Source organism: Pelophylax lessonae (genome assembly GCF_965119305.1).
Source record: "Pelophylax lessonae genome assembly, chromosome: 6".
Lineage (NCBI taxonomy): Eukaryota > Metazoa > Chordata > Amphibia > Anura > Ranidae > Pelophylax > Pelophylax lessonae.
The window spans coordinates 82,796,652-82,823,362 of record NC_138773.1 but is presented as its reverse complement, the minus strand read 5'-3'; the positions used below and the strand labels follow the sequence as shown (position 1 = coordinate 82,823,362).

General features: G+C 43.5%; 1 protein-coding gene across 1 annotated transcript in view; it reads right to left on the bottom strand.

Annotated features, from left to right (window-relative positions):
* Nucleotides 1-822: 822 nt before the first annotated feature.
* IQCE (IQ motif containing E) overlaps nucleotides 823-26,711 on the bottom strand; it is a 114,228-nt gene continuing 88,339 nt past the window's right edge. Inside the window, exons 21-24 of the mRNA XM_082260643.1 lie at nucleotides 20,885-21,012; nucleotides 17,686-17,795; nucleotides 12,366-12,485; nucleotides 823-1,136 (exon numbers count right to left, since the gene is read on the bottom strand). Coding sequence (XP_082116769.1) covers nucleotides 1,036-1,136; nucleotides 12,366-12,485; nucleotides 17,686-17,795; nucleotides 20,885-21,012 — 459 coding nt within the window. The 3' untranslated portion in view covers nucleotides 823-1,035. The remainder of the gene's footprint in view (nucleotides 1,137-12,365; nucleotides 12,486-17,685; nucleotides 17,796-20,884; nucleotides 21,013-26,711) is intronic.

Sequence of the window (26,711 nt, the reverse complement as noted above, 5' to 3'; positions counted from 1 at the left end):
CAAAAGTGGAACTTCAGCTCTTTTGCTTCCTCCCCCCCCTCCGGTGTCACATTTGGTACCTTTCATGGGGGGAACAGGTACCCGTTTTTGACAGGTACTCTTCCCCACTTTCTGGAGACGGCGCAGCGGCGCTGTCCCTCGGAAGTTTGGCCCCCTCCTCCTCCCCCCCCCCCCCCGTCAGGCCAATCCGAATGCACATCGCGCTTGCGCAGTAGGGACCTGCCCATGAAGTCACAAGGCTTCACTGCCAAGTTCCCTTACCGGAAATGGTGGCGGCAGCACCCGACAGCCAATGAAAACATCGGCTGCGGTGCAGACATCGCTGGACTCCAGGACAGGTAAGTGTCCTAATATTAAAAGTCAGCAGCTACAGTATATGTAGCTGCTGACTTTAAATTTTTGGAGGGGGTGGAGGGGGAGGCGAAACTCCGCTTTAAGTCAAATTTGTTTGTAAGCCAGGACAGGTACATTTTTTAAGTGTAGTTCCAGCCAAAATAACTATTTTTATGTTTTTTTGGATAGCCTAGGGATGGGTTAACACCCCTGAACCATTCATTTTGCTGTCTGTACCCCTGTTCAGAAGATGTCACCTAACTTTCTGTCCCCATGACAATTGGATTTTGTAAATTTTGGGTTGTTGTGGAAACAAGGATTGATGATAAAGCTTCAGTGGAGACACCTTTTTCCCATGAGAACTCTTACAGGAGTGAATTTCCCTTCCTAGGGGGAGATTTCTCCCCACTTCCTGTTGTCTCCCTTTGTTTGTAAGTAGGAGTTGTTTGTAAGTCGGATGTTTGTAACCCGGGGACCGCCTGTATATAAGAAAATGTAATAGCTTGCATCAAACTGAATGATTCATAAGAGTTCCAACTGTTACCAATTCTCTTTACAAATCTGGGAACATTTAGGAATAAATTGAAAACTTGTATATCTGTGGATTTTTGTCCCTCACAAAACTAATTTAAATAAATAAAACATGATCTATATAAAAAAAAATGAAGTCTTGAAGGCACTGTATGGGCGAGTGCAGCTATTTTAAAAGCCTGAGTCTTTCCTTCTTGTTGGCCGTGATGGAGACACAATGATGTCATCAGAATCGTCAGACTGCACCTCTTCGATGGGTTGTCGCACCTTCCCTGAAATTAGGAAAATTAAAGGAATTTAATCTATAGTAGAATAACTTTAAAGGGTAACTCCACTTTCGTGGGGGGAAAAAAAATAGAAAATAAAGAAAAAACAATATAGCGTATACAATTGCGACACAAATCATATTGTAGTTGAATGTTATAAAAATTTTCCCTTTCCTTTTCAATCTGTAGCTGTTTTAATTTTCTGAAAATGCAATGCAATATGGCTACCTGGAGCTGTTCTGTACCCAGAATGTATACTGACCACACCCCAGAAACATTTCCTGCTTGTGCGATTGGCTCATCAATTTTCCCAGAAGTCTGCCTAAGTTACAAGTCAGATTTCTGGCATCCCCTGCAACAAAAATGTCATTTTTGGTGAGATACTCCCAATAGGAACACGTCTAAAGGGATGCAGGCCCAGCAGCTTCCCTCATTAGAGCCCTGCAGCTGCCACAGCTGATAGATAATTATGAAACCACTCCCATTAGACCAACTCAGCACAGAGGCACGGAGGAACAAACAGTGATTTCTTCAGAATAACAAATGGTAGGAATCTGCAACAAAGTTTGTTAAAATCCTTGTAATGTACAGAGATCACCCAGAGTTATGCTTTAATGTGCAGCAGGTCTTCTGTCACCTAAAAAGGCCCTCTAGTGGTGGCCAGAAATAGCTGGTTTACAGAAACGATGGATGCAAGCATGGGACCAGGCATAGAGCTGGAAGCTGATTTTACTCTTAGGAAAGGTAACATAACAAATACTGAAATTCAATCAAAGGTTGCAGGGAAGAGTACAAATGTATAATGCAACATGCAGTGATACTTGAAAGAAGAACTGTGGATGGGCTATGGAAGTTCAACATCTACATATTCTTAAAGTGGTTCTAAAGCTGTAAGGTTTTTTACCTCAATGTATTCTATGCATTAAGGTAGAAAACTTTCTGTGCTGCAGGATCCCCCCAGTCCCCCATATACTTTCCTGAGCCACATCTTAATCCAGCATTGTGCATTAGAGCAGCAGCTCTCTTGGCTCTCTCCAACCGCACTGGGCAGGTTGGTAGCAGCAGGAGCCATTGGCTCCTGCTGCTGTCAATCAAATCCTGTGAGAAAGCGAAGGAGTGGGTAGTGGGACTGATCCGTTCTGTCTATGTCTAAAGAAGCAGAGAGGACGGCTCAGGAGCGAGCCCACATGAGTGCCCCCCTAGAAAGTGGCTTTAAATGGAAACACTCGCCAAAGAGGAGGCACCAGGAGTGCCAGTGAGGGACCAAAGAAGAAGAGGACCAGAGCTGCTCTGTGCAGTAAGTACCATTGCAGAGAACTGGTAAGTAGGACATGTTTATTATATTAATAATAACAAAAAAAAAAATTGAAGCTCTAAAATCACTTTAACAACAGTAAAATGCTTTAAAACAAGTCATCCCTGACTTCTCTAGCTATAGGCAAGATGAAGTAATTAAAGTGTAAAAAAACAAACAAAAATGAACATCTAATATATTGCAGCTTACTAGTCTTCAAATGTGGGGGCTGCAATAGTTTGCTTTAGTTTTTTTCAGGTTTTTTCTTCCCTATTTTCACCTGGTGATCCTGCCAGTAACGCACTCCCTCACTGTACTGAATCTGTGGAGGAGCAGGTTCATCACCCCTAGGCTGCTCTCTCAATTCGGACTACTAACACCTCCCTCTCTCCTCACCCCTATTACATATGGGGGGTTGGTGGATCTGAGATGGAAAAGCTTGAGATTATAGGTCACAGTAAATGACAAGGAAACTACAATTCTGGCAAGCTGATGTTTTTATGTACTTTCAGAAAATATACTTTAGTGTTTAAAAAAGAAAAGCAATATACCCATCACATCTATGGGCTGCAATATTTTATATTTTTTTTCTTGGGTTTAGATATACTGTACTTTAATCCTTGAAGTTCTGAGAAAAAACAACATTCACTTTAATGTTCTCTCTGTAAATCTTTTGTCCCCCCCCCCCCCCCCCCCCACCAGCAGTGACAGTCTTATAATCTGTAATGTAAACTCAAAGTCATTGCACAGGAAGAGAAGGAGGGAGAAAAGTGCTGACAGCTGACTTGAACACCTTTACTAATACCTTGTGATTTTTGAAAATGAATTGCTCCACAAGTGCTGCAGCTACAGAGGAAAGGTCTTAACCCTCCAATCCCAGATGACGCCAGTTTTGGGGAAACGCGTCGAAAGGAGTGTGTGACATCACTGCATGTCGGCGGGGTATGAGATACCCGCGGTCGGCGTGTTTTATTGTGGAGCTTGCTGTTCAATGCTTAAATGCGAGTGGATATTATAATTTTTAATGAACTTTACTTGCTGTATTATGCTATGAGCCCCTCCCTGCTTGCTTTCTATACATGATTTGATGGTGAGCGTTCTAAGGATGATTCAAGAGCTGATCCTATGTGACTTGAGTATATGTGGAGTAACTTTCTGTATGCAATTCTGTTATGGGTGTCACCAATTGCTGGATGGATAACATGTCTATGTGATCCCTGTAATTCAGGATCCACTCTGTTAGGTAAGCAGCCATCTTCTTTTAAAGATTTGAGCACTTCAGCACTTTGGAATTACATTGCACATTGAGCACCTTCACTTCAAAGGACTATTATTTGATGTTTTAATAATTGTTCAGTTTTGCTCCTAATTTTGCATACATGACATTCAAAGTCCATATTACTATTTATTTGCACATTGTTCATTTGCACTTTACCATTAGGAGATATTCAAGGTCTATAGAGTTTGCTTATTTTGCACATTGTTTGTTTGCAGTGTTTTTTATTTTATATATGCATTGATCATATGTTTATTTAATGGGACAGCTCGCATATTTTTTTGAGGATCTTGCTTGTTTAAGGTATGTTAAAACCCTATTCCAGGTAAAAAAAAAAAACCTTTGCAGTGGACACAACCAGCACCTCCTCCCATTCTCATTAAGTATAAGTCTAAATAAATGAGTTATTATAATTACCTGCTGTAAGTTTCCTCCATGCTTTAGGCTCCGTTCACATCTTGGTGTCCCGGATCGTGGGCAGAATTGACGCAATTCTGCCCTCGATCCCAAATCACGTCAAATCTCCGGGCGCCCGTGCGATCCTCATCACTTCCAATGGCAGCCCAAACGCAGTGCGATTTTTGCGGCGATTGTTACCCGACGAATCACAGTAAAAAATTGTGCAAACAGAATCTTGGGACGCCTGTCGCCCAAAAGAAGTTCTTGAACTTCTTTTGGGCGACAGGTGTCCCGCAATTCTGTTTGCGTGATTTTACCGCGATTCGTCGGGCGATAAACACTGTAAAAATGGTGCCGTGTTTGGGGTGCAATTGGAAGTGACGAGCATCGCACGGGCATCCAACGATTTGGAATTGCAGGCAGAATCTCTGTGATTCTGCCCGCGATCCAGGACGCCAAGATGTGAACGGACTCCTAAGACCATTCTTCTCTAAGGTGCTCTGGCTGCTGACTGCACAATGAAGTTATCAAGTACAAAGCAGAACCAATAGTCCTGCATAGTATGTGAGAATAGCCAGGACCCACCAACAACCTGGGGCATCATAGAGAAGTGGAGAGCAACAAAATCTTCTGGAGTGAGGAATAGGGTAAGTATTACACCTTATTCCTCTACCCTTAGACTTATTTCGCATTTTACCCTTGCAGTGCAGGGGGCTCCACTGCAAGGGTCATTTCTTTAATTATCACAGAGTTCATCTCTAAGTACCTTAAAGAGTACCTTCACTTTTGTTGTGAAAAAAAATATTGCCCTCTGGGTGATCTATGTACATTGCAGGGATTTTAACAAACTTTGTTGCAGATTGTTTGTCTGTGTCCACGTGCAAAGTGAATCTGTATGCCAGTCGTTTGGTAATAATCAGTCTGCTACTGCATCTTCAGGGCTCTAATGAGTAACATGGCAGGGTCTGCATCCATTTAGATGCGATTTCCCTTTGGGAGTATCTCACAAAAAATAAAATTTTCGTTGCATGTGATGCTCACAATCTAATTTGTATCTTAGTGCAGACTTCTAGGAAAATCAGTAGGACAATCACACAAGCAGGAAATTACATATGTGGGGGTGTTCTGTGCCATCTGTGTACAGGACTCCTTCAGGTTGTCATAATGCATTGCATTTTGCAAAACATTACAGCACTGCAGATTGAAAAGGAAAGATAATTTTTAATAAAATTAAATTACAACATGACTTGTGTTGCAATTGTATATGCTATATTATTATTTTTTTCCCTCGAAAGTGGAGTTACCCTTTAAGACTAGTCACAGTTGGGGCGTGGCCTGGAGCAGCATGGGATAGGACGTGAGTGAGAGCAGCTCCGCCGATACACACACTCCTTACCTTGTAAATCCTGCACTTGGAGATTCTTAATAGCCTCCCCGACATCCTCGCACCTGAAACCGGACTGTCTGCAGTATGTCTCCGCCGAAGAAGCAGACAGATACAGCCGCCAAACTTGAGAAATATCGCCGCACGGACAAGGATCTCCCCGCTCCAGATGGCGCTCAGGCAGGACCGGAGACGAGCGCCATGGGCGCTGAGACAGCTAAGGTGCTGGAGGCTATTTCTCAATGTCAGGCTTCACTAACTAGTAAGATCGAGGAGGTGAAAGCCGATATCTCCCTGATCAGACAGGATCTCCAGAAGGTGAGGGAGAGAGTGACCGAGGCTGAGCAGCGGATCAGTGCTGTGGAGGATTCCCTCCCACCTCTGCAAAACTCCTTAGACCGTCTCCAGCTCCAAGTTACTCAGTTAATGATTAAACAGGATGATATGGAGAACCGACTGCGAAGATGTAATATTCGGATGATCGGATTGCCTGAGGGAGCAGAGGGGGCCCATCCATCAGATTTTCTTGAGCAACTCCTGATTAACACCTATGGCCGTGCGGCTTTTTCCTCGACCTTTGCAGTGGAGAGAGCCCACCGCCTATTCGGCAGACCACCGCCGCAGGGGGCCCCCCCTCGCACTTTCATAGCCAAACTATTAAATTTTAGAGATAGGGACGCTGTGCTGCGTCTCACCAGGGAGAAGGGCAATATCCCCTTTGGGAATAGCAGGCTTGCAATTTTCCCGGATTTCTCGGCGGATGTCCAGAAAAAACGCAAAACCTTTATAGAGGCAAAACGCAGGCTCCGCATAAAGAACATTAAGTATGCCATGTTATTCCCTGCCCGCCTCCGTGTGGAGGGCGAAGACAGAGTACACTTCTTCGATGATCCGGAGGCAGTTATTTCCTGGTTGGAACATCTCGAGGCGCGGGGTTAGGGCTGCCTCATGCCTCATCTCCCCTGTCGTGCTGGATCCTGGTTGGATCTTCTGAATCTCTGAGTTTCTAAACTATTGGATTGTTCTCTCCTCTCCTTGGCTGGAAGATACATTTGCTTATTTTTTTTTCTTTTTTTTTTTTTTCTCGAGACCACCCAGATTCTTATTTTTGTAGACATGATAGATAGAACCTGAGATGGTCAGGTATCACCCGGGTCCTTCGGTGGGGTGGCTGGTACCTCCCCCCCCCCCCCCCCCTATGGATGTTTCCCCTTTTTTTTTTTTTTTTTTTTCCTTCCTTTTTTTTTTTTTTTTTTTTTTTTTTTTTTGGGGTATTTCGTCCATGGTGGGGGGGGGGGGGGTTAAAATAAGGAAAAAAGGAGGGGAGGAGGGGAAAAAAAAAGGAAAGGGAAAGGAGGGTAAAAAATGTTTTCCTTTTTTTTTTTTTTTTTGGCGGAGTCATTGAAGTCTCTCACTTTCTGTCCTAGATACATGTTCTGTTAACCAGCGAAGTTTCGCCATATGATTGCCTATGTTAGGCACATGCACCAACCATCCCTCTGCTACCGCCCTGCGGGACAGAAGGGATATCTCTCACACGTTTTTGTATTTGATCCCTTCCATTTGTTTTTTTTTTCTGTGTGTGTGTTTTTTTTCTTTTTTCTCCTGGGTTTTTCACGGGTTGATAGGGTGGATGGAGTTTTCTTTCTTGGATCAAGAGCCCGCACTAGTTGGAGTAGGAGCGGGGCGGGGTGGGTGGTTGGGATGTCTTTATTGTCGCTATATGTTTTTTCTTTTTATGTATCAAGGAATGAGTACTGCAATATTTTTTTACTGTGTTATCTTTCCCCCTTCTTGCCGAGTGAAATTATATATTTTTTCATGTCTTTTACTGATATATATTCTGTTTTTTTCATTTTTAGTATGTATTTCCCTAGATATCAGAACCGAACGGAACCCACGGAGCTCCTGCATGATATTATGCTGATCCATCTCCATGGCGCACCTTAAACTCCTTACTTGGAATGTTCGGGGCATGAGGGATAGACTTAAGAGGTCAGCTGTTTTTGATGCCTTAAAACGCCATAGGGCAGACGTTATAGTTTTACTTGAGACCCATCTAGAAGGTACTCTTCAAAGGGCGCTGAAGCGCCCTTGGTTGGGATGGACGTTCCATTCCATGTACACTTCTCATTCCCGTGGTGTGGCAGTCTTGGTTGCCAAAGCAGTGCATTTTGAGCTCCGGGGGTCCTTAGTAGATTCGCAGGGCAGATATGTGTTTTTAGATGTACTGCTGTATGGTGAGCCTTATTTGTTATTAGCCTTTTATGTTCCTCCACCGTTTTCGGCTTCTATACTGCATGAGGGCCTGGACTTCATGGTGTTGCATCCACGGATACCAGCGATCTGGTTAGGGGATTTCAACAACACCTTGAACCCCAGTTTGGATAGGTTACTTGCTCCCGGAGCCACACAGCCCCAGACATTGACAACTAGGTTTGCACGGTTGATGGAGGAATTTAATTTGCTGGACACTTGGAGGGTTTGTAACCCGTCATTAAGGGCGTACTCCTATTTTTCTGCCTCTCATAATTCTATGTCTCGTATCGACTTTATTTTTATATCCCCCTTTTTACTCCCCAGACTTTTGGATGCAGGCTTTTCAGCCCGCAGTCTTTCAGATCATTGTCCCTATTGGGTTACGCTCCGGATTCATAGTGAACGAATTCGGCCAGCCTGGCGATTAAACCCGTTTTGGCTCCCCCTCATCCCTGAGGAGATAGACTTGGCCGCTAGGTGGCAACAATTTTTTGCCGATAACGTCGGCTCGGCCTCCCCCTTGGTAGTGTGGGAGACCTTTAAGCTTCATGCTAGATCGACATTAATGACCACCATTAATTCTATTAAAGCAACTTCTGCTCAGGCGCATACCGAGGCGATTGGAACCTTGGCCTCTGCAGAAGCTGCGTATACAGCTGACCCGACACCCACTGGTGCGGATCAATTAAAATTAATGACAAGGGTAGTTGAGCAGCTGGAGTATGAAAAAGCCCGTAGGACACTTTTTTTTCAAAAACAAAAGTTGTATGAGCATGGAGAACGGGCGGGTAAACTTTTGGCCTATCTAGTACATTGCAACGATAGGCCTCCGGTAGTGATCACTCTTCATCCTCCAATGGGACCTCCTGTAACCGACCCTGGGTTAGTGGCTGACCGATTTCGGGATTTTTTCCGCGACCTTTACACTTCTACAGCCCCGGCCGATGACTCTCCGATTTCCCTGTATATGTCCCCGGATGTTCTTCCCCAATTGTCGGTCGAGCAGCTGGAGCTTCTCGAGGCCCCGCTGTCGCAGGAAGAGATTATTGAGGCTATGGCTAGAATTCCCAGGTCTAAGTCCCCGGGAACAGATGGAATGCCCATAGAATTTTATTCCACATACTCTGAGGTATTGGTGCCACACTTGTTGTCTATGTTTGAATGCGCATTTGAATCCTACATACTGCCCCCTACTATGCGGGAAGCTTTAATTGTTCTTATTCCTAAACCAGGTAAAGATCCCCATCAACCCACCTCTTATCGCCCAATTTCTTTGTTACAAGTTGACGTTAAGATTCTGGCTAAAATCCTGTCTATTCGCCTCAGTAAGGTCATTCTTTCTCTTGTTCATGCGGACCAGTCGGGTTTTATGCCAGGCAGGAACACCTCATTCAACTTGAGGCGTCTCTTTATGAATTTACAGGCTGCTCATGACAACATTGGCTCAAGAGTTGTGGTGTCCTTAGACACAGCAAGGGCATTTGACTCAGTAGAATGGGGTTTTCTCTGGAGATGCCTGGAGGGATATGGCTTTGGCCCCAATTTCATCCGGTGGGTACGGATTCTCTACCAGGCACCGGTGGCTAAAGTACTGGCTAATGGGAGGACATCGGAGGGGTTTTCTCTTGCTAGGGGTACTAGGCAAGGTTGTCCCCTTTCGCCCCTTTTGTATGCGCTGGTAGCAGAGCCACTTGCGATAGCGATCCGGTCGCACTCTGATATACATGGTCTCCGGGTGGGAAGATTAGAAGAAAAAATTAGTATGTATGCAGATGATACCCTGTTGTACCTGGCTGACCCAGATTCATCTCTCTCGGTAGCCCTTTCCCTTATTAAACAGTTTGGCCGATTTTCTGGATTACAAATCAATTGGGACAAATCTCAAATTCTCCCCATAGATAATATTTCCCCCTTCCCTGTAAACCCACTTTTCCCTTTGCAGGTAGTGAATTGTATTAAATATTTAGGGATCCAGGTGACTAAATCTTCAGTGGATTATATACAGAACAACATACAACCCTTGTTTACATTGTTAAAAGCTAAGACACAGATATGGGCGCGTCTTCCGCTGGGGGTTTGCGGCCGGATTAACCTCGTAAAAATGGTGTTACTACCTAAGTTTTTGTATATTTTGTGGCATTCTCCAATTTACCTTCCCCTTAAGTTTTTTCTTCAGATAGAAGCTATACTTAAGCCCTTTATTTGGGGATCCAGTAGACATAAGTTGGCATGGCGGAAGCTTAAGAGTCCCGTTGACCTGGGTGGTATGGCTCTCCCAGATTTTAATTTATATTACCTGGCATCACAGTTATCCCACTTCTTTCATCTTCATAGTTTTGATAGGGAGAGATTCCTGGCCCTTCTAGCCCCTGCATGGGCCCATGCATTAGTTGAACCCCTATCCTTGATTCTGGTGGGCGTACGGGGGGCTGAAACCCGGGGGGATAAGACCTCTATGTTATATCAGTATAGGCGAATATGGGAGGTGGTGTCAACCAAATTGGATATACCCTCGCTACATGCATATACGCCGCTGTGGCATAATACCAGTCTCCGTGAGTGTGCCTCTATTCTGGATGCACATGTGTGGGCCCACTATGGAATTTCCTATTTGGTTGATATACTTACCAATGGTGAACTCCAATCTTTTGATGAGTTAAAAGGGCAACACGATCTCCCTAACCATATGTATTTTAGGTACCTGCAGCTTAGGCACGCTTTTGCAGTTCAATTTCCCCGTCCTATTCAAGAATTGACCGTAATCCCAGTCTTGGAGGTGGTAATGGGCTTTGAATCTAAACAACTTATTTCATATATGTATAATGCACTCCTTTTGCCAGAATCAACGGTCTTGGCGTATGCCATCAAGACTAAATGGGAGGGAGATATCGGGACGCTTGAGGATAAGGAATGGGGGGAAGCCTTAGATAACTGCAAATTGGTTTCTCCGAAACTCTCGGATCGCCTGACTCAATTATATATTCTACATAGAGCCTACCTGACACCGGCTGTGGTGGCTACCTATAGTAGCGAGGCTACTGGCCAGTGTCCCATGTGCAGGGTGGAGCGTGGCACCTTTTACCATTTGCTCTGGACATGTACCGAGGTCCAGGGCTTTTGGGAGCAGGTGGTTAGATTTCTACATGATACCATGGGGTCTCCTTTGACCCTGGTTCCGAAATTCTGTTTACTAGGAATACCCCCTGATATTAATATAGATAAATATACCACACTGTTTTTGCATGAGACACTGTTTCTCGCTAGGAAGTGTTTGGCCCGCCGCTGGATGAGAGATTCACCTCCATCTATACAGGACTGGCTCCGGGAGATCAATGTAACCTTGCCCTATAAAAAACTGATCTACTCCCATAGAGGAAGTGTATCCAAGTATAATAAGATATGGGATAGGTGGGTTCAGGCCCCAGAGACGTGCATGCCATCTGAATAAAGCCACATAAGAGATCGTTCTAATTTCAGGGAGTGGTACAGCTGTTTGTTTTCATTCTTTGTGTTTCCTCTGTTTCCTTTCCTTCCCTAGGGAGGGGACGTATTAGTAATGCATATTATTAGTAGTATGTACAAAATGACAGATATCAGTCTACTTGTATTGTGTTCCTCGGCTTCCTTTAATTGCAGTACAGGTTCCTCTATATGAACCCTTGTTTGATATATGTAAATTAGTTTGGTTTACTCATTCCTTAAAATTTCAAGATGTGTATTGTACAAAGTTGTATAGTTTTTGCTTTGATTTATTACAATAAAGAACTTGTTGAAAAAAAAAAAAAAAAAAAAAAGACTAGTCACAGTTATACTTTAAAAGTGGCTTTGTTTTTGTTTTTTTACGTAAACAAACACATTATACCTACCTGCTCTGTGCCGTCTGATTCTCTTCTTTTCAGGTCCCCTGCCGGAGCTCCTGGCTCCTCCCACTGGAGTAGTGCCCCCAGAGATAGCCTGGTTGCTCTGGGGGCACCGCTGCTTGCTCGCTCCTGAGCCACTGCTCTATGCGTCCATAAGACACACAGAGCCTTGGCTCGGCTCCGCCCCCCACTCTCGTCTCATTGGCTCACTGACTTTGATTTACACTGCTGCCAACGAGGAGAGAAAGTCCTAGGACAGCCGAGACTATCATGAACATCGCTGGATCGGAAGGAGCTTAGGGAAGGATTTGGGGGGCCGCTACACACAGAAGATATGAAGGTAAAAAAAAACCTTCAACCTGTAGAACCACTTTAAAACAGTTGTAAAGTCAGAAGGTTTTTTATCCTAATGTATTCTATGCATTAGGATAAAAAGCCTTCTGTGAGTAGCAGCCTCCCCAGCACCCCCTAATACGTACCTGAGCCCCATCTCTGTCCAGCGAGTCCCTCGGCCGTCTGAATGGACACACGGAGCTGCAGCTCGGCTCGGGTGCCCCCATAGTAAGCTGCTTATTGTGGGGGCACTCGACAGGTGGGAGGGGCCACGGGCAACGAAGAGGGACCCGAGAAGAGGAGGATCCAGGCTGCTCTGTGCAAAACCAACTGCACAGAGGAGAGAAGCATAACATGTTTGTTATTTAAAGACAAAAAAAGACACAAGACTTTACAATCACTTTAAGTGCTGTGGCAGAGAGTCATTTACCTGAATGCAGTTTTGATAATAAACCACGAGAGGGCGGTCTCTTAGTAGCGATGTCATCTTCCTCTTCAGATGCCAGCTCCTCAATATACTCTTCAACTGCCTCTTCACCGCTGTCACTGTCTGTAAGAAGAAGAAAAATGTTTTGTGCTTTTTTGTAATATTAGTGTCCTAAACGCACATTAGGTAGGCAAATAAATAAGCGGATGGAAGACTGGAACCTCTCAGATCTTTCTCCATAGTAATAAAGCACATCCACTAACAGTAATGTGTGTGAGATCAAGTTTCATTTACCGCTGTTTAGAAGCACATCTGGATTTCCCAGTCTGCAACTTGAAATCTAGAACGTGTTATATATATATATTATATATATATATATATATATATATATATATATTTATAAGTTACAGCCACAAGCCCCTATCTGTTCCTAACTCTCACCATTGGCAACTACTACTATGAAGGATCCTCCTTTCTCACTCAGGCTCACCCAATCTTGCACACAATTAATGCCAAGATGTACTTTAGCCGAAAATCTCCATTAACATTTATTGTGCCACAGACTGATGTTATACCCAAGGTGAAACTACAGTGTGGCTGCAAGTAAATATGCAGTATATACCGGTGAATCTTTCCAAGTGAAGGCGCTTAGACATTCTTTAACCACTTGTGGAACGCTGGCAATGTACTGCGGATGGGTGGCCCACACAGACAAAGGGGCTTACCTGTATTTTGATGCCTGCTTCTGGATTTAGGACGTGGCACCCGCTGTGATTCACCACACATAAAATAACTGCCCTCCAAGGATCTAGCCAAAAACAGCCCTCCTTCCCCAAAAGCAGAAAAACTCCCTAAGCCCTCATTCACACTAAATGTGGCTTTAAAATCGTGCAACTTCACTTGAAATCGCACAATTTTAAAGCCGCAGGTCAGTGAAAATCTATGCAGGTCGCACCTGAAATTGCAAAAAAAAAAATGCAGGAACTTTTTTCAAATTGGTGCGGCACCACAAAGCTGGCGTTGCACTGATTTGAACAGTCCCATTGCCGACAATAGGGTGCGACTTGTCATGCAATTTGGACCTGTCAAATCCCATGACAAGTCGCACTGGTGTGAACGAGGGCTAAGGGATTCTACCAACCATTTGGATAATTCTGTGGTTTTCAATACAAACTGTTGCATTCCTCCGCTTAGTCATTTCTGCAACTAAAAGCTGGCTGAATTTGCCCAAACAATGCTGTGTGGAGCCAACAATAGCCGACAGCGGGCAGTTTGCCTTACAATGTAATTGTAGCAAAGAAAAACTAATAAATAAATGCTGCTGGAGATGGCCAATTTAACCACTTGCCTACTGGGCACTTTCACCTCCCTTACTGACCAGACTAATTTTAAGTTTTTAGCGCTGTTGCACTTTGAATAACAATTGCGTGTTCATGCAACAATGTACACAGAATGACCATTTTAGCATTTTTGTTTGACAAATAGAACTTTCTTTTGGTGGTATTTAATCAACACTGGGGTTTTTATTTTTTGCTAAACAAAAAAGGCTGGAAATTTTGTTTGTTATAAAATTCTGCAAATAAGGAATTTTTCTTCTTCAATGATGTGCACTGATGAGGCTGCACTGATGGGCACCGATATGCTGCACTAATGGGGCTTCACTGATAATCAGGACACTGATTATCAGTGTAAATGTCCCCTGTCACAGGATAGCCGGTTATTGACTTTCCTTTCCTCACACAGTCACAGCACTGAGGAAAGGAAATGCAGATAACTAACATTTGTTAACATGTAAGGAGCTGTGAGTGGACACAGGTGATCACATGGTAAAGGGCCGATGTGATTGGCTCTTTACCTCGATCTGTGATCAGTCTTGCCCAAAGCACACAGCGATCACACAGCGCGCCCAATGCACAGCACAAAGGGTGTTCAGGGGGCAGGGTTCTGGGAAGACATCAGTAGACGCCCTTCCAGAACTGGGAGCCATCTTTTAGCTGTAGCCGTCTTTCGGCTATAGCGCGGTTGGCAATTGTTTAAAGCGGTTCAAAAGCTTTAGGCTGGCCATACATTGAGCCATTTTCTTGTACTATTCTATGCAAGTAAACTAAAAACTTCTGTGCCAGAAGCTTCCCCCCTTTTTAGCTTTCGATGCTGTCAATCAAATTCTGGGACAGAAGGGGCAGGGCTGCTCTGCACAATACAAGTGCACAGAGCAGGTAAGTATAACATGTTTATTATTTTAGTTTAAAAAATGGAAGCTTTACTATCGCTTTAATTTAAAGTGGACCTTCACTGCATCTGAGTACCAACAACTAAAAACACGATTTAATTAATTTTTAATATTCAAAGCAAACTCCCCCATCCCTCCATGCTTTAATTTGGTGAGAAATCACTTTGAAAAACACCCCCTAGCATTTCTGGCTGTGGCCATCTTAAGTAAGGGCAAATGATTCATGCAGCATTTACTTCCCACCCTTAGCTCAAGTATGCAAACAGGAGAGTGTGCTTAGCTGAGAAAACCCCTCCTCCTCTCCTGAAGACTCCTGGGATGTATGGGATCATTTGCCTAGGCATAGAAACCAGGAAGTAACTAAAAAATTGTAAAAAAAAAAGTTCAAAACAAGTAAATATGATATACTTTACTATCTATTTACTAATGCTAGCAGCAGGAGTATTAAAAATCCTAAAATGTTGATTAAGTGAGTGAAGTTCCACTTTAAACTTGTTGCTTTTTCCTTGTGTATGCAAAGCATAGGTCCCCTTGAAAACAGGCATCTAACCAATACTGAAACAGGACTAAAGAGGAGATGGGGAAGTTTACATTCTTTCAGGATTCTAAAACTCGAAGAAGCGTGGGAACCATCAGTGTTTTTTTTTTTCTATTTAAATTAGAAGAGTTATTTACTGTATATAGCACTAACAATTTACATATTGTACATTCAAGTCAGTCCTTGTCCTCAACGAGCTTACAATCACAATGAGCTTAGGTTCCTACCCCAGGTGTATATACATACACATACTAGGGGCAATTTAGACAGGAGACAATTAACCCTTTGGAGCTGGTGCCTCCCGGCCCTTTAAGGGGTTTAGGATGCCGGGAGGTGGGGTTTATGATCATGTGACCACCATGATTGGGTGTCATGGCGGTCACATGATTGGAAAACTCCCGAATGCAAGTAGCGATCAAGAGCTTTTCATTAGCCGCCAGTAACTGTGCTGGGAGAGCGCAGGGCGCGGGCTCTCGGCACAGCTGTATTTGCACTAATGCACGCAAATATGAAGCCGCTCTGTGCCAAGACCCACCTGCCAAAAAGCTGCATATTTGCGTCCAGCCAGCGCCAAGAGGTTAACCTACCAGCATGTCATTAGAGTGTGGGAGGAAATCAGAGTACCCAATGAAAACTCCTGCAAGCATTGGAAGGAACATGCAAACTCCATGCAGGTAGTATCCTGGTTGGGATTACAACCAAGAAACCTAGTGTTGCAAGGAAGAAATGCTAACCACTAAGGCTCGCCATACACTGTTTGAATTGTTGCTTAACCACTTCCTGCCCGCCCTATAGGCAAATGACTTCGGGAAGGTAGTTGCATTATCCTGACATCATATGATATGGCGATTGGTGATGCGGCGTGTCACTCTGACACACCGCATCTCCGATCTCGGTAAAGAGCCTACTGATGTAGGCTCTTTACCATGTGACCAGCCGTGTCCAATCACAGCTGGTCACATAGTACACAGGAAAATCCATTGATCGACTTTCCTTAGTTTGTGCCTGACAGTGGGGGGGGGGGGGGGGTCTGGACTGGTAATCAGATCATTGATTACCAGTGCAGACCCTTGGGGGGGGTGCCACTAGAACCACCATGGATGCCCACCCATGACCCCAGGGATGCCCACCCATGACCCCAGGGATGCCCACCCGAGATGGCAATCAGGGCTCAGGGAGCCCACCAGTGCCCTCCCCATCAGTGCTGCCCACCAGTGCCCTCCCTATCAGTGCTGCCCACCAGTGCCCATCATTGCCCATTAGTGCCACCTATCCATGCCCAGCAGTGCCGCCTATCAGTGCCCAGCAGTGCAGCCTATCAGTGCCGCCCATCAGTGCCCACCAATGCTGCATATCAGTGCTACCTATCAGTGCCCATCAGTGCTACCTATCAGTGCCGCATATCAGTGCCACCCCATCAGTGCAGGAAAAAACGTATCTATTTACAAAATTGTATAACAAACAAAAAAAACTTTTTTTTTTTCAAACTTTTCGTTCTTTTTTTATTTGTTTAGCAAAAAAGAAAAAACCTTGTAGTGATCAAAACCACCAAAAGAAAGCTCTATTTGTGGGAAAAAAATGACATAAATTTGGTTTAGGTACAGTGTTGCATGACCGCGCAATTGTCATTCAAAATGCAACATCGCTAAAAGCTGAAAATTGGCCTGGGCAGGAAGGGGGGGGGGGGGAAGTGCCCGGTATTGAAGTGGTTAATTGGCCAAGATTCAAACCACTAATGAGTAGGCTAAATGCAGGGGAGGGCTGGGAAGGGGGGCAGGGTGGCAATCGCCCCCTGGGCCACTCTGATGCCAGGTAAAAAGGCCACACTCAGAGCTGGATTAATGTAGGGGCCAGGCACTGTATACAGCTGCTGGTTGCCGCTACACAATGTAATATTTGCAGAGCTGCAGCGGAGCGGTATGAGTGTGCAGAGTACGCTCCTGCACCCGGACGGCACAATAGTAGCACAGTCACTTCCCTGTTAGGCAGAGTGATCTCCGCCCGACAGGAGCTTCCTAGGCCCTGCCTGCCGTAATGTCATGTATTTTTGTTAAACCTCCTTTGCAGCTATTAACATTAAATTATGTTACCACATTGTATCATGTTTGTCTTGCTTCATAACATCAATATCCGTTATAAATCCAGATGGGAATGGATGGTGAGCTGATTAGATGGTTCAATGAGGCACTTGACTGGACTTGCCCCCCAGGCCTAAGGCTGCCAGCCCTCCCCTGGCTAAATGTACCAAGTTGATCGATCAACCGGAGTACAACCAGCCTGCCTGCAGTAATCACTGTCTTTTCCCGGCGGGGATGGCTACTCCCGCCCGCCCCACCCTATCGGGAGCAGACAATTGCTCAGCATGAGGGATTCCCCTGTCAGTGCTGATGGGGGAATCGTGCAAATTCCTTTCCTGTAACCCGTGGTATGGCAAGCCTAAGCCACTGTGCTTAGTTTGAGTTTTTATATCTCCAAGATACAACACCTATGTGCAGCACCTTCTCTATTCCCTTGTATGATTGGGAAAGTAGAGACATAAGCCATTAACATTTTACCTAACAAATATTGGGCGTTTTGAATGGACGGTTTCCTGGATCCCGGAGATCTTGTGTTTTCTCTGGGAGAGTTCCTGATTGGACTCTCTCTGCCTTTCATGTCACTGGGTCTAACACAAAAGAAAATGTATAGTTAGTTACACTTATGGTAGGGACAAAAAATGTTTTCATTGAGTTTAACAATACAAGATGCAATCTATCTCTACATCTGACACCTAATGGAAAAACATCTTATGGATTTTGATGAATGGGATTAGTATGGGTAGACGCCTCAGGAGATATTCCAGCATGTCAGATAATTCCTTGCAACACATTTGTATTCATTTTATATTAAAAAGGAAAGAAGGAATAACCATTTAAAATGTCAGAAGCAACTGTCAGAGATACTTGCCAGAGCAAATCTTTGCAGGCAGGCAAATCTCATAATCATCTGTGAGGGGCTTTAAAAGGAAAAGCTAACTGTACTTACAGAAGTATGAATGTTTCTAGTGACCTCTTCTTTTTAAATGATAGTTGCTGGTTATGTTTTTTTCAATAGTTTGCAAAAAAACTGACCTGGAACTAACCAGGAGTTCTGATTTTACTCTGAATTTATCTACTGAATGAATAATTCGGGGTCAGTGACTCAAAGTATTGAGGCTAAAGAAAGCCAGACAGATGCTATAAGCATAGGTTTCTTTTTCTTTGTCATGCACCCTTCTGGTTGGTTGTCAACTTGGCTCTAGCCAGGAGTTAAAGTGGTTTTAAAGCCTAAAAAGTTATTTTACCCTTATGCATTTTATGCATTAAGGCAAGGGTCTTCAAACTATGGCCCTCCAGTTGTTCAGGAACTACAATTCCCATCATGCCTAGTCATGTCTGTGAATGTCAAAGTTTTACAGTGCCTCATGGGATGTGTAGTTCCACAACAGCTGGAGGGCCGTAGTTTGAGGATCTCTGCATTAAGGTATAAAAACCTTATGTATCACAGGATCCTACCCTTATACTTACCTGAGCCCGATTTCGATCCAGCGCTGTGCATGGGACCAGCAGCATTCTCTCTCCTCACAAGGCAGATTTACAGCAGTGGGAACCAATCAAATTTGTCAATCGAATTCTGCGAAGAAGCGGGAGATGGGGCGGTGTCGCGCTGTCAATAGATGACAGGGCAGCTCAGGAGCGAGCCCACACGAGTGAACACATAGGATGCAGCTTTCTATGAAGGCACTCGGCAGGGGGGAACCCAGAAGAGGAGGACGGAGGCTGCTCTGTGCAAAACCCCTGCACAGAGCAGGGATGTATAGCATGTTTGCTATTTTATTTTTTAAAAATTAAAAAAGAGCTTTACAATCACTTTGAGATGACCATGCATGGCTTGCATTTCAGCTAATTCATGTTGAATTACTCCAAATTGATCTAACACCTGATTGATGGAACAACTGACATTTATCGAAGGAAATGGGTGGAAAATTGTCAGCCAAACAACACCTACATCCAATCAGATACAAGAACTGTTCGGGTATTCCGACAGTCCCAGGTGCTGGCACTGCAGATTTGTCCATCCACGTGGTTTAGTGTGAATGAGGGATTCCAATGTTACCCACAACAAAAATTACAGGTGCTGCTCAAGGCTCCACAAGGTCCTCTTGCATGAAAAACTGCTAGGAGTGCCGACAAGGACAGAGCTCGTCCCAGCTCAAAATATCCAGTAGGGAAAGGAAGTCCTCAAAGTCACATCACAGCAAAACCCTGTAAAGGGTGTAGGACAGTCTCAGCATGGGCTTTAACTAGACCACACCCCCATCATGGGATTTTTCTTGTACAGAGGAACTTCACTTAGTTATGTGAAAACTAGAACTCAGCAATTACAAATACTGCAGCTGCTGACTTTTAGGAAATGAATACTTACAAGCCCAAGAAGTTATCTCTTCCCCGCATTCTTCTTAGGGCTTTGAATCTTTGGCTCTGCCCTTTTGGCTTCTGGAGCCGGCTGTCCCTTCCTGATGACTTACAGCCGGATCCCCACTATGCATTCTCAAGATTGGGGGCACAGGGAGACTGGGCCTGTAGCCTCCTGGGATGTATGACACTATCCTAGGAGGCTGTGGAGGGGGGGAAATGGGCCAAGGAGATGGAGAAGTTGGAGCAAGTATCTGCGATTTAGACAGAAACTGGGGGGGGGGGGGGAAGAAAAGGATGAGGGTAATATCCTGTTTTGGATAATGGTCTACTTTAAAATGTAAAGCCAGCTAGAGAGGATGTGAAGTGAAAAATGATGGAGCACAATTCAATCTTCGAAAAAAAAATGTTTTTCTTTTTGTCTACTTTCTTTAGTGTACAGACTCATATATCATATGGGTATACACCTAGTATGGATCAGTGGTGTCCTTGGCAAACAGCTACCAGAAACATCAACTATCCAGGGGTATCAGTGGCTGCCCAGTCCTGCTAATATCTGCAGGAATTGGCATCAGTCAAACAGTATTATGAGAAGTTTACATATAGAAAAGTGTATAAGAGGCATAATGGACTTTGATGGTACCATAAACACTGGAAATACATTGGGGGTATCAATAAAAAAATACAAAATGTATTATATCACCATAAAGTCATTTTAAAAGTACATCACATTTGGAAAGCTCTAGGATGATACCACGGATGGACTACTGGAGAGAATCCTAGTGGATTATGCCCAATAATCTTGGGCATAATCCACTAGGATGCTCTCCAGTAGTCCATCAGTGGTATCATCATAGAGCCTTTCCAAATGTGATCTACTTCTATATGACCTGTTTATGTGTATTCCTTTTTCACCGATGATTTTATGATGATGTAATAAATTTATATTTTTTATTAATACCTCCAGTGTATGTCCAGTGTTTATGGTACCATCAAAGTCCATTATGCCTCCAATTTTCTTCTATACAGAGATTAGGACATAGGTACCCTCATTTAAATTCTGACACCTTAGTCCTAAATGAAAAAAAAAATCAAGTAGGTGTAAAGGATTTAGCTTATGTCAAAAGTTTCATTCTTGTCTACCAGTGATATCCTGCATTTATTTTACACTGTCAGATGACAGATGCAAGACATGCAGACAGGAGAAGGAGACACAGTAATAATGAACAGATCCCATCCTGTGCTGCCACAACTTGCAGAGATGAACAGTGAATGGATAAAGCGCCCATTGTGTATGCTCAGTTGCGGGTAAGAGATGTACCTCGATCTCTGGCCCAGCACTTTTGTGCGCGTCAGATGTGCTCTGAATGTGGACTGCAGGAGAGTCACGTGATCCTCTTCTTCCTTGCTGGGGTCTTGTAAAAGTTTACTGTCAGATCCAGTGCTGTCCTACAACAAAACCATGGATAGAGCCAGAAGATTATAAGGCTGGTAACTGAAACAAGTTGTCAAATAACTTCACTAACTCAAAAGATATTCTGAGAAGAGAGTGTATTGTGCAACCAACTTTATGCTTCTTCGCTGTCAAGCTAAAGTGGACCTATCAGTAACTTTACAAGTCTGCATAAATACATTCCTGTCATGCCACAATATACATAAACATAAAATAAAATGTATTAAAAAACTATCATTTACCATGAAAAAGCATTCCTTTATCACGTGCTGCCTGGGAAGCAGATCTGATGAACACATTTACTGAGAAGGATTGGGGAAACATAAAACGTAGCAGTTACCAAGGGCCCTTTGTCCATCAGTGTCCAGGAGAGTTGGTACAAACTGAAAACAAGATGGCATAAAACCCCGTCCCTTTTACATAAAATCTTTCCTACAATCTGATGTCTGCTGACGATGTAACTGTGCAGAGGGTACCCTGCTACATATAGGATGGACCTGCCCGCCTATACAAAAACTCTAGGAAACAGTCCATGAGGTTATAGCCAGAGTGATGACATCTGTCCTAGACTTTATACCTTCATGAAACTTGTTGCACCATACATCCCTATCTACTAATTTGTATTTTAGGTCACTAGCCATGCATAGAGTCAACGTAGCCAGAATGTGTGTGCTGCTCCACTGGAAATCTAACTACGTACCCGCAATAGATGAATGGTTCTCCCTCATAGATAAAATAGGTAGTATGGAAGAACTGGTTCACATTACCCAAGACAGGATGCACAAATACACCACCACAAGGACATGATGGTTATTATTCAAAACAACGTAGGCTTATCATGACGTAGTTGGGTAGCATATGCCCCTTTTCTGCCCCTTTACGAAGCTTGGCCCAGTAGGTGAAACAAGTCAGAAGTGGGCAGGTCTTGCATTGATATTTCTTCAGAAATTAACTAGCAGCATAAAAGAATCCCATCTTGCCTCCATGGGGGATTGTTCTCATGTTTGATGTGTAGCTTCTACGCCACTTCTGGTTTTAGGCACACAAGTGGGGAATTGGGTGTTCAACAATCTACATTAGGACCCTTGAAAAGTTAAAGTATACCTAAAGGCAAAACTTTTTTTTTGTTTTGGATAGAGTGGAGAGGAATTAGAACCCCTGTCAGTTTTTACTGCTGTCTGTGCCCCCGTTAGGGACATTCACCCTCTCTATTTGTCCTGTTTACCATTATCATTGAAAAAGAAAGTAAAAGAAAATCCCCAATTTTGGGTTGTCCCCAGAAAAGTAATAGAGGGGAAATCTTTTAATGGGGACACTAGTTCTGGTGACCTGGGGGTCCCCAAGGAATTCCCTTAATTTGCAAGGATTTCCTCTCACTTCCTGTTAGGCTATAGGATAGGTAGTGACGGGAAATCACTTTAATGGGGCACAGACGGCAAAAAAAAAAAAAAAATCTGACAGGGGTTATAACCCTCCCTTACTCTATCCAAAATGAAAAAAAAAAAAAAAAGGTTTGCCTATAGTTCTACTTTAAATCAGCAGGCATTATCTCTGTTGGTTTTCTTCTCCCCTCTCTCTTCTTACTTACCTTAATCTCCCTTCCCTTTTCCAGTGCCCGGTCCCGTTGTTTTTATGATTTCTACTCCCTTACTATACATCTATGTTACTTAAATAATACTGTAGTTTGTATCCTGTATCACTATGCAAGTGTTGCCAAGAGTATGCTTTTTGTTTTCTTTAGGTGTGTAATACTGTATATACTAATTCCCCTGAGGTGCCTATCTGCAACAATTGTATCCCCCCCCCTTCTTCTTGTCATATATGAAAAACTCAATAAAGGTATTTTTGGGGAAAAAAATGAATTTTTTGAGCTCCATTTAAGCACTTTTGCCTAGGATAAGAAAACATCATCAGTCTCCTGCAAGTATGATGAAGCCTTTCATCAGTTACCTTACAGGTGATCAGATTGCAACATTGTAACTTAATAACAAGTCACAAAATGAAAGGTTGCACCAAGGGGCTAATCTGTATAAGATATCTGTGACTATAGCCAGGAATTGCATAGGCTCCAGAATTACACGATTGCTTTCTCTGGCATTGTATCTAAGGCTGGGTTTACACCGTTGTGCTGCGGTAAAGTACGCGTTACCGCAATGCACAAAAAAAATGATTTTTGCACAAAGGGGTGCTGCAGTTCAAATGAATGGGCTGCCCTAATACAATGCACATATACATGCAAAGAAAGACCTGTGCCCTTGTGGTAATGCAGTGCAAAAGTGTGAACCCAGGTCCAGGAGGTGAATGCTGTCCCTGCATGATGCCTGAACAAAGATGGTTCTGTCCTTATGAAATAAAAGCAGATCTGAATTGTTAAAGTAAGTACTGTGATCTCTGTGAAAGGTACAGTAATTATAACTTTAAGTGCTACACCCTGTAAAATATTCAGCAGGCCTGCACTTAGCGTGAAAAAAAAAAAAAAACAAAATCTGATGCTAGGTACAATTTAGACTGGTTCTAAAGGCAGAAGTTTTTTTTTTTACCTTAATGCATTCTCTGCAGCCCCCCCCCCCCCATATACTTACCTGTGCCCGATATTGATACAGCGATGTGCACGAGAGCAGCATTGCTGCTTTCTCTCTCCTCACTGGCTTAGATGCAACAGCGGGAACCATTGGCTCCTGCTGCTGTCAATCACAGCCAGTGAGGAGGGAGAGGGGCAGTGCCAAGCCACACTCTGTGTGTCAATGCATAAACAGAACATGGCTCGGGAGCAAGCCCGCAGGAGAGCCCCCATAGCAAGTGGCTCGCTATGGGGGCACTTAGCAGGGGGAAAAAGCCAGGAGCACCGGCAGGGGACCCAAGAAAATGAAGATTGGGGGTGCTTTGAGCAATACCATTGCACAGAGCAGGTACGTATAACGTGTTTGCTATTTTAAAAGCAAACATTTTTTTCTTTACAATCATTAAGCTCTGAGCTCAGGATAAGGGCTCTTTTAAAAGTAATCTGTATACAGTGCATCCGGAAAGTATTTACGGTGCTTCACTTTTTCCACATTTTGTTATGTTACAGCCTTATTCCAAAATGGATTAAATTCATTATTTTCCTCAAAATTCCTCCAACATGAAAGAAGTTTGTTTGAAAATCTTTGCAAATTTAAAAAAAATAAAAAAAAAAAAAATCACATGTACATAAGTGTTCATAGCCTTTGCCATGACCATTAAAAATTGAGCTCAGGTGCATCCTGTTCCCACTGATCATGTTTGAGATGTTTCTACAACTTGATAAGAGTCCAGCGGTGGTAAATTCAGTTGATTGGACATGATTTGGAAAGGCACATACCTGTCTATATAAGGTCCCGCAGCTAACAGGGCATGTCAGAGCACAAACCAAGCCATGAAGTCTGAGGAGTCGTCTGTAGACCTCCGAGACAGGATTGTATGGAGGCACAGATCTGGGAAGGGTACAGAAAATGTTCTACAGCTTCGAAGGTCCCAATGAGAACAGTGGCCTCCATCATCCATAAATGGAAGAAGTTTGGAACCACCAGGACTCAGGTCAGGGAGGTGACCAAGAATCCGATAGTCACTCTGACAGAGCTCCAGTATTTCTCTGTGGAGAGAGGAGAACCTTCCAGAAGAACAACCATTTCTGCAAGACTCCACCAATCAGGCCAGTATGGTAGAGTGGCCAGACGAAAGCCACTCCTCAGTAAAAGGCACACGACACCCCCCCCTGAAGTTTGTCAAAAGGCACCTGAAGGCCTCTCAGAATATGAGAAACAAAATTTTCTGGTTTGATGAAACAAAGATTGAACTCTTTGGTCTGAATGGCAGGCATCATGTCTGGAGGAAAACAGGCATTGCTCATCACCTGGTTAATAACATCTCTGCAGTGAAGCATGGTGGTGGCAGCATCATGCTGTGTGGATGTTATTCAGAGGCAGGAACTAGGAGGCTAGTCAGGATCGAGGGAAAGATGAATGCAGCAAGAGACATCCTTGATAAAAACCTGCTCCAGAACCCTCTGGACCTCAGACTGTGGTGAAGGTTTATCTTCCAACAGAACAACCCTAAGCACACAGCTAAGATAACAAAGAAGTTGCTATGGAACAGCTCTGTGAATGTCTTCGAGTGGTCCAGCCAGAGCCCAGACTTGAACCCAAATGAACTTCTCTGGGGAGATCTGAAAATGGCTGTGCACTGACACTTCCTCTTCCAACCTGATGGAGCTTGAGAGGTCCTGCAAAGAAGAATGGGAGAAACTGCCCAAAAATAGGTGTGCCAAGCTTGTTTCATCATACTCAAAAAGACTTGAGGCTGTAATTGGTGCCAAAGGTGCTTCAACAAAGTATTGAGCAAAGCCTGTGAATACTTATGTACAAGAGATTTTTTTTCAATTTTTATTTTTAATAAATTTGCAGAGATTTCAAACAAATTTCTTTCACATTGTCATTATGGAGTACTGTTTATAGAATTTTGAAGAAAAGAATGAATTTGGAATAAGGCTGTAACATAAAATTTGGAAAATGTGAAGCGCTGTGAATACTTTCTGTATGCACTGTATACAGTCCAGGAAGAGATCTGCAAGGACCCCCAATTTCAAACCCAAATACCCAAACATTTCTTCACAGTAATTCTACTTTTGCATCCAGAAATGTAAATGTAACCTATCAAAAACCTCCCCGCTCCTCTGATCCCTCTGCACTTACTTGCTCTTTAGTAAATTCACTGCTGCCCACATCTGCCTATTAACTGATTCATACACTTCTTACCCCGTACACACCCAAGGAGTCTGTAGATCGGAATAATTCCAGCAATGGTGTGAAGTGATGAAGATCACTTCTTTCTTTCCGAGACAGAAGAAGCGATTCTTACTGGCCAGTGCAGTCACATGACCACACTGCCCAATTACCACATGCCATTGCTGGTATTGTTCTGATACCAGGTGTAAAATAGGGGTGCGCTGATATAAATGATAGCTGCAACCTGAACTGTGCCTTAGTGAAAATTGTGTGTAAAATAGGTGCGCTAACAATGAATGAATAAATGAATATATCAACACAGTGATAAATAACAATCTTAAATATGGTGATATTCCAAGTGAGTAAATAAAATAAATCAAATGTCCAAAAGAAATCAAAAGTGACAAGTGATGAAACGTTGTGATCCTTGACTTATTAAATACAAAAACTCATATGGTGATGTGAATTCAAAAGTCCACAAAAACTCTTCACCAAAATGTTGAAAAGGTAAAGTAAGTTGCCAGTGCTCTGTGATTGAAGATCCCGCCACCACCACACTATCCTTCTTACCAGATGAATGAATTAGGAAGGCAGAGAAAACTCTGATGATAGTGTTGGGGAGAAGAAAATAATCAATTAATCCACCCTGTGATATGGTGCAGGATTAGCCTCTTACCAAATGGCAGATGGAATCAGCACAGAGAATATGGAGCAGACAATGCCTCTTCACTGTATCTGTAACTGGCAGCTGTGTTTCACTTTCACTAAGAATCCCTCCTATCTCAGCAGAAGCCCGTTTGGAAGAAACGTCGTTAGAGAGGAGGCGTGTCGCGCCGCCACGAACGTCCAACACCGCTCGGTCTGCAGCCGAGTCAGGTGTATCGTTTCTGTACTGCCGCAAATGTTTCCATCCCTAATGTAAGTGCAACACTTTATTTTGAATAAATTTACCT